This window comes from Dicentrarchus labrax, unplaced genomic scaffold, assembly GCF_905237075.1.
Source record: "Dicentrarchus labrax unplaced genomic scaffold, dlabrax2021, whole genome shotgun sequence".
NCBI lineage: Eukaryota > Metazoa > Chordata > Actinopteri > Moronidae > Dicentrarchus > Dicentrarchus labrax.
The window spans coordinates 10,733,735-10,742,673 of NW_026136710.1; the positions used below are offsets into that span (position 1 = coordinate 10,733,735).

At 40.5% G+C, this 8,939-nt stretch overlaps 1 protein-coding gene across 1 annotated transcript; it reads left to right on the forward strand.

The window, feature by feature from the left end:
• Positions 1 to 2,008: 2,008 nt before the first annotated feature.
• On the forward strand, positions 2,009 to 8,614 carry LOC127370939 (uncharacterized). Its single transcript, XM_051413444.1, has 13 exons — positions 2,009 to 2,231; positions 3,200 to 3,308; positions 3,425 to 3,525; positions 3,613 to 3,885; positions 4,043 to 4,147; positions 4,497 to 4,727; positions 4,842 to 4,901; positions 5,021 to 5,167; positions 5,280 to 5,342; positions 5,501 to 5,575; positions 5,735 to 5,815; positions 5,957 to 6,050; positions 6,645 to 8,614. Exons 2-13 carry the CDS (start codon positions 3,200 to 3,202, stop codon positions 8,612 to 8,614), a joined length of 3,309 nt encoding a protein of 1,102 aa, XP_051269404.1. The 5' UTR covers positions 2,009 to 2,231.
• The last annotated feature ends 325 nt before the right edge of the window (positions 8,615 to 8,939 follow it).

Consider the following 8,939-nt stretch of genomic DNA (forward strand, 5'->3'; position numbering starts at 1 on the left):
AAATCTAGGCGGAAGTGGGCGTGGCCTATATGGGGAGGTTCAGCTCCATTCACCGAACGCGTGGATATAAGGTTTTTGAATGTGAGACAAACTATGCGGGAGTTATTAGCCTTTCAAAATTGGCCTACAAATAGCGCCACCTAGTGGCCTACCTAGTGGCTGACCTGCATGTGACGCATAGAATCTCCAAGTTTAAATGAGGCTTGACAAATGTGCCAAATAAAATGCGAATATTATAATTGTTAAGGGGGTGAAAAATGCGCTCAAAGTTGCTGAAAAATAATAATAATAATAATAAACAAAAAAAACAATAGAGACCTTCCAGTTCAGTGAACTGGCTCGGTCCCTAATTAAAGCTGCAAGCAGCGTTGGGCGGGACCTCGCACCCGGCGCTCGTCGGGGCGCGCCGCAAAGGCGTCACGTGCGGTCGGGGTGCGCCGAGGCCACGCACGTGCCGTCGTAACAAGCGCGGACCGCAACGCGAACACGTCACGTAAATCTGCTCCAAATCAGCTCCGTATCGCCACGCAGCGCTTCCTTCCTGTTGCCAGTATGCTGTGCTTTCACTGTATCTGAATCTTGTCACGTAGACAAGTTCAGGGCGGGACTGTAATACGTAGGCTGATGCAATGAGGACGTGTTCACGGCGAGATTGTTACAGAATATATGAAGTTAATTGGAAATTGGACATTGCACACTGAAGTTTCCAGTGCCGTTTAATGGAAAATCATCTGAATTCGACAAGGGATCAGTGGCACGCAGTTTGACGTACAGTCACAAATAGGTCAACTCATCATCTACAGTTTGTTTTTATAAGAATGTCAGGTTGTGGCTTTGTTGGTCTAAATTGCTGCTATACATATTGGCGAGAAAAGGTCAACAACAGTATGCTGAGCAGCTGCAATTATATTCAGTCAATGATTGTCTTTTGTCTGCAATAGTCTCTCTTCAAAAGGTACATTGTCTGAATGCCACACCCTATCACACCTTGTACGACTGCAGCATCCATAGTCTCACAATTGGTCAGTTTGGTGCTGCTCTCTTTGTCTCAGTAAGGAATGTCATCATAGTTGCATAACAATCAGTTCCAGCAGCCATTTTGTGCATTTATATGGAAATAATGTGATGTTTAGCTATCAGTGGTGTTCACAAACAATTGTATTTAGAGATCTATAGGAGTACTGTTGATGTGCTGAGCAATGCATGATTTTCATTCAGTAATGTGTTGCATGTCATTGAGTTTAAGGAAAGTAAAAGCTATGTACATGAATGGTGTACTGCTAGCTCATATAGCTATATTACAGAAATGTACATGAAAGATTGGTCCAAGAAAGATGATCTTAACCACAGACTGTCATGAAAAAGCAAAGTAGTGTCCAGTTTTCCACAATATAATGATGTGTGATAATGTTCAGCATCTGTGGAGCTTATTTGAAATCAGTAAATAATGACTGCATGGGATTTACTTTTACAAGTCAATATCAGTTTGGGAGATGGAGATGACCTGATAGAAGTGAAAGGAGTCTCTTTTAGGAGTTAATGTAACTTTTTGTAGTACATTGTTATATATAATTGTAGTTATGTATGTGTTTGTGTTATGTTTGTATGATGTTTCATTGTGAGGTTTGTATTGTGAAAGTGACCCAGATGTCATGAATAAAACCCATATTTCAGTGATTTTTTGTGTATTTTTTTAATGAGATTGATAATGTATAGTGAGAAGCAAAAAGTTATGAACTAAAAACATATATTTCAAGGAACATTGAAATGTAACATTGACTAAGGCATGTCTGAAGAATTTGATCTTTATAACAATAAGTAAGTGTGTCAGTAATAGAATCATTTCATTATATGGTAAAGTGTTTTGTACTTTAGTTGTGTTTGGGTAATTTGGTAAGTTATGAAATTGTATTTAAGTTTACAATGAATGTCATTATGACATGAATTTTGTTGTAAAGTTAAGATTGCGATCATTGACACAAGTTTGACAATATTGTTTCTCCAGGTGTTTGTGTTGATGTCCCGCCCCCTTTCTGTCCTGCGTTGTGATTGGCTGAATTTGTTTGGTGATAAGGTATAAATGGCTTGTTCAAAGTTTAGACTTGGTCTTGCTTTTTGCAGAACTGAGGAGAGGAGCTGTGTTTGCATTTGCAAGGCTTAGAGACAGTGTGAGAGAGATTTTTTCAACCCCTTTCAAGGTTTTGAACTACGTGATTTTTGTTCTCCTTACGGTGAGTTTATTTAATGTTGTATGATTGCCTGTAGTTGATTTTATGTGAACTGTTGTTTAGTAAAGAATGAACAGTAGTTTTAGTTTTAGTCATGTTGTTACTAGCACTGTATGTACTCAGCACAAGAAGCTGAGGCCTAACACAGGTATTTATAAATATGTGTGTAACTATATCTAGTATAGTATATATATATGGCAATGTTGAACATAATAAATGTACTGGATGTATGTATGTGTAATGTATGGAAAGAAATTCTCACAGTACTATCTGTATTTAGTTTGATATATATGAATGGGCATAGCCAAGATTTGAAACTAGAAATGGAAATGTTTCTTTTGAATGATTTGTTGTCTTTACAATTATTGAGTAATGTGGAGTTTGTAGAAGTAAAGTGAGGAAAGAGATTTAGTGTAATGTAAATAGCACAAATAGTAAGTAAAGTAGTTATAAAGAAACCAACTGTAGTCTGAGTAGTTTCAATGGTTGTTTCAGTCAAACAACTATGTTAATGAAGAATGGCAATCACAGAGCTATTAACATAAGTAATGGCCATGATTTCACTAATTATGTGTGAATACATTGTAATCTGTGTATGAAAGAGAGGCACACTTTCTGAATGCCACACCCTATCACACCTTGTATTAGTCCATCATACACAAGTGGTCACAAGTGGTTCTGCTCTCTTTGTCTAAGTCAGGATGTAGAAAGGATGTGTAATGTGCTGTTAACAAGCAGGAGTTTATGAAACAGTCATAGCAGCTATTAGTATCTGTGTATAAAAGCTGTGAATGTGTATGGCATCTCTGCTTATCATGGTTTGCACATGGCAGCTGACTTTACTCATACTGTGGTAGTTAAGAATCAGAATTTATGACTGGTTTCAGTAGTTCTTTACAATCTTAATTAGCTATTGAGCATATAGTGTTTTGTTGTTATTATCACTAATCAATTCTATTATATACTTTTAGATGCCACGCGGGAAGGGCTACCGTCGTTCTCAGGCTGCCAAGAGGAGATGGGCAGGTGAACGACCATTCGATGTGGACCTTCTGCCACCAGGTCCTGAGTTTGTTCCACGTAAGTAGCCAGATGTGTTCCCCCCCTTTTCACGAAGTTCAATGTGCACAAGTTTTTGTAAATTAGGTCAATATTTGTGTAATCCAGATAAGTAATATATGTCTTTCCCTTAATAGGCCGTGGTACAGGGAAACGTCGTCGTGTGAAAGAGTGGGACAGGTCGGTGTCTGGAAAGCAACACAAGCTGGTGGTTCCTGCTCATTCTCCCGAGAAGAAGGTAATCTATTGTTTTTGAATTTGTGAACAAATATTCGGGGTAAATTGTGACGAGTGATTTCTAAATAGGTTCTTTCTATTCTTCCAGTTCGTCCTTCTCGTGGGGGATTCACATCTGCGTCCCTTTGCTGATGGAACTGTCGGGCTTTCGAAGGGAAACCTTTCCTTTGGCATCATGTCGACCCCAGGGGCGAGCGCGTGTCATCTGAGGGCCGAGCTGATCCATGCAGTGCTGCCGAGGACACCTGACGCAGTGTGCATCTTGGCCCCCGGCAACAACCTGACGACCAGCAGTACCCACGAGGTGGCCGGAGAAGAGTTCCGGGAGCTTTTGCTCAGTGCTTGTCAGCGTTGTGCAAATGTAAGTTATTTTGTTGATTCTGTGTAACATTATAAGTTTTGTTCAGTAATGACAATTCTGAAATGAGGTGTTGTAGTATAACGTATATGTATTTAAATGGATGGTCATATTGACCAAAACTAGATTTGTGTCTAAAAACTGCTGTTCTGTGTTTTAGGTGTTTGTGGTGGACTTTGTTCCACGTCTGACCGTTGCACCAGAACTGCAGGAGCACATGAGCCGGGAGTTTCATTCTGTGGCGCAGAAAATGGGTATGTTTCGAGTAGATCTTGAAGTTCCATGTTTTATGAGTTGTATTTTCTCAGATAGTGTTTGACTGAACATTACAATGTATTACAAATAGATTTATGCTTTCTTATTTTGCTGAAGTTGATATATGTAAGTATATTAATGATTCATAACAATTTTCTATTTCTTAGGTATCGCATACTACTCCACGTTTGAACATTTCCCGTTCAGTCAGCTGGATCTGTGGGTCCGAGATAGTGTAAGTAGCATATACTGTGTGCAAACGAGATCTTTTCATTTCAGTTATTTGCAGTTGAATTTATAATAGACATGTATTGAAAGTCAATGTTATGTTTACTGAATGTATGATTCTAACATTTCAGGTTCACTTGAGCGACGACGATGGCATGGAGATTCTTTCCAAGGTGCTGTGGGACGCTGCCTACAAGCAACTGGAGGTGCCAGCACCAAAGGCGAAGGAGGCTCCCAGAACACCGTCCCCAGTTCCAAGGACCCCTCCAAGGTTGCTCGTGAAGGAAGAGGTCTTCGCTGCTCCCCCTTCGTCTCCCCCCCCAGACCCGTATGTCTGGATGGAAATGGTGAAGGGCAAGAAGGTAATATTTGCATTCTGTACTTGTGTTTTTCCCACTGATTTTTGCTAAATAGTCAACTCAAAAACGTTCAGCATGCATTCATTTTAATAAAGTCGTTGTTATTTGTCCTTGCAGAGGATCCAATCTGAGGGACAGCTCTGTAGTCCATCAAAACGGCGCGTGGTTCGGCATCAGGTTTGTAGTTTACCGTGACATGAATTGTTGACATATGTATATTGATTGTATATCTATGCACTTTGATAGCACTCAATAGCAACTGTGAGTAACATTGTGTTTCTATGTGTATTTCACAGGTGGATGGATGTCCAATTGTGCTGAAGGAGTGTTTCATCCCACTGAATCCTGTCCTGTTCAGCACTTCCATGTTGGCTGCAATGGATGCTGTGGTTCCAGCACAACTTCCGAGCCCTGACAGCCCAGCTGTTCCACAAGACGCAACGGTAAGCTGAAAATGAGCGATGAGTTGATTGATGAGTTTTGTGCAAATTGTATTCTTTCCCTTAAAACACTCCTATATCTGTTCTAAAAGTGTGTTTGATTTTCTTACACCAGACACCAAGCGTGGAGCCAAGAGTGAAGCGTGTCGCCTGCAAGAGGAGACTTGCAATGTGCCAGGTTTGTTTTGATTTCATAAATGTAATCATTGAATTGCGCAGTATAAATGGTAGGCACCACTAATGCAAGATTGTCCTTACTCTACTTGTTTAGTACATGAATAATTATAATGATTGAAAACAATAATGAATTACATGGTTTTGTTTTTGCGTAAACAGGTCAAGGCGTCACCCAGTGTTGAGGAGGCGTCTCCCAGGCCGACATCTGCCAATGTTGTGGTTGGAGAGGAGGAGGTTAGTACACTTCATTCTTAATCAGTTGAATTCTATGTGCATGTGTGCCTTTGGCCCAAACAAATGTGTAATACACATAGAAAATTATTGTTATGACTAGCATGTTCTTTCAAATGCAAAATGACAGTTGTGATAATGTATTTTCTTCATTTCTTTTAGGTGGATGCAACTCCAAGTGCTGTGACCGTGTCCTCAGAGCCATCATCTACCACTGCTGTGGAAGAGGTTGCAACGGAGGAGGTTGGTACACTTCATTCTAAATCAGTTTAATTTGGTGTGCATTGGTCAAAACAAATGGTTCCAAATTATTGTATATGACTAGCAAGTTCTCTCAAATACCAAAATGACAGTTTTGTTAATGTTTTTTCTGGATTTATTTAGGGGGATGCAACTCCAGGTGCTGTGGGAGAGGTTGTGGTGGAGGAGGTCAGCAGGTCAGGTCCTCCTATCCAGCCCCCATCAAGATTCATCAAAAGTAAGGTTGATGCTATCCCTCCCTCTTGCAGGTGTGCAGAGAGAAAGCATGTGGCTGTTGTTTCTGGTACTAATGTCAGAGTTGCGCCGACAACTGAGGATGTTTCTGGTACTAATGTAATGGTTGCGCCGTCAACAACTGATGTGTCTATTGCGTGCAGTGTTGTTGCTGCGCTTAAACATGTTATTGCTCCTGTGTGTACATGGCGAGGCAGAGATATTGATGAGATCTGTTTCGAAGGCAAGAAGTTGGCTAGTTTTGTAGCTCAATCAAATAGGAGTAGTGGCTTTGACAATGAGCTATGTGAGTTCATTAAACAGCACAGTGTTTTTGGCAGGAAGTGCAATGTAGCTATTGGTTCGACAGTCTACAGAGGTTTCCACTTGGACGAGTCTGTGTTACTTGAAAAACTACAGGAACCTTTGTTGACTGATGGAATGTGTCTCTTGAACCTCCACGGTGCCGTGAGTGCTGTCATTGAGCACAATGGTTACTTTGTGGTAGTTGATTGTGGTACTTGTGATGCATCTGGTTTGGCATCTAATATCGGCAGGTCTGTAGCTGTTTTTAACACAACGCTGCGTGACCTGATAGTGCATATCCAAGATCTTAAGAGGTCTTTGGGTGCAGAGTGGTGTCTCATTAGCAGGTTGTCTGTGAAGGCAGATTCTGACATTGACAGTGCTACATTGCTGACAGATGTAGCTGTTGATGGCACAGTTGCAACTGCAGCTGTAGTCGAGGGTGGCAGTCCGCAGAGTAGTGCAAGTTCTGTCAGGGGATCTTTCCATCAGGCAGATTCTCGGTTTCAACACGCTGGAGTTCAGTGTATGGCTATCAGTTTGGTAGCTGTAGCAAAACACTCAATTGAAAGTGTGTTTTCGTGGCAGGCTGGCAATCTGGACAAGGTTGTTGTTTTGGGGGATAATCTTTACAATACGTTGAGGGACAGCAATGTCACCAGTGAGGTTTCGAAACTGCTTAGTGTTCCTGATTTGCCCAAACAGGCTGTTATCGATGGACAAACGTTTGACTTTCAGTATGAGGATTGCGTTTCCGGATTTGTTAATGAAGTGACAAGTGATCTGATAAAAGCTGGTGTAACGACCAGTCTCAGATCTGGATTAGAGAAGATGTTTAGTAAATATGACACATGTTTTCTGACATTGGGTGGAAATACGTGCGCAGTCATCAGTCAAGGTGGTCGTTTTGCTGTGGTTGATTCGCATGCGCGCAGTGCAGATGGGATGGTGGATGGGGAAGGGAAAAGTGTTGTTGTGCGTTTCACTTGCCTTGATGATGTTTTTGAGCACATGTGCAAATTCGCAACAGCATTTAAACGGCCCAAACAGTTTGAGATTGCTAGTGTTTGTGTGATCCCCAGACGTCCAGTTCCACCCGTTAATTCATTCTCCAGTCCAAAGGTACTAGTAGAAAGCAGGGGAAGTCAGTCGGGCTGTGGTTTACCTGTTCAGCCAACAGTTGGCTGCACAAGTATTAAGCGCAAAAGATCAAGCGGTGGGTTTTCATCAAAGAAGGCAAAAAACAGTGATTATGCTGCAGTTGATTCAGATGTTGTTTTTGTAGCTGATGTTGTGAGTGAAGGGCTCCAGTTTAATCCACTTTGTGGGGTAGTTGTAGACACTCTGTGCAAACAGTTAAATGTTGAGTCAGAGAAAGAAGATTTAGTTTCGACAGAAGTTGGTCTGTTGGGTGCTCCTTGTCTGAAGGAGAAAATAGTTGGGGATGGTAACTGTTTCTTTAGAGCAGTTAGTCAGGCTGTGTGTGGTACACAGAAGCATCACAGAAAAATCAGGCTTGCTGTTGTAAAGCATTTGAAAGCCAATGGTGGTGCTTTAAGACCTGAGTATTCTTCAATGGGGGAATATCTCACAATGTCAAAAATGGCCTATGTCGGTAGTTGGGCCACAGAAGTAGAGATTCAAGCAGCAGCAGATTTTTTCGGAGTAAGTATATTCACTTATTGTGATGGCCGCTGGCTTGAATACAGTTGTAAGTCCAAGTTGTTGTCAAATCAGGGGATTTATTTAGAAAATTGCAATGGAAATCATTATGAGAGTGTTGTCTGTGTTCAGCAGCCAAACATGCAGTGTTGCTATGGGTATTGCAAAGTGGGTGGGTCTAGGTACAATTTGAGAAAACAAGGTGTTGTTTGTGCAGACAATTTAACTTCGGTTGCATCCTCAATTTGTGAAGCTGAAGTAGGCATTGTTGAACAAAATGCCCAATCCATACGTAAGTTGTCTCTGTCTAACTATTTAGTAAAAAAAAATAATTTACAAAGAAGAATAAAATATCAGCAAAACAGGCAAGAATTTCTAGAAAAGATGAAAATGAATTATCAGGGAGAAAATGGGTACAAGGAAAAATTGAATGAAATGAGTAAAGCTAAATATCGTAAAAATAAGTCTCACAGGGACACAGTAAAGGAAATGAGTAAAACTAAATATCGTAAAAATAAGTCTCACAGGGACACAGTGAAGGAAATGAGTAAAACTAAATATCGTAAAAATAAGTCTCACAGGGACACAGTAAGGAAATAGTAAAACTAAATATCGTAAAAATAAGTCTCACAGGGACACAGTAAAGGAAATGAGTAAAACAAATACGCAAAATAATCTCAAAAAAAGGATAGTAAAAAAATATAAAAATAAGTCCACAGGGACACAGTAAAGGAAATGAGTAAAACTAAATATCGCAAAAATAAGTCTCACAGGGACAGAGTAAAGGAAATGAGTACAACTAAATACCGTAAAAATAGATTGCACAGGCAGTATATGAAATCCAGGAGTATAAAGAAATATCATGGAAATCGTCAGCATAGGCAGCGCCTTGTTGCATATATGAAATTGAAGAGGCAAAGTTTAA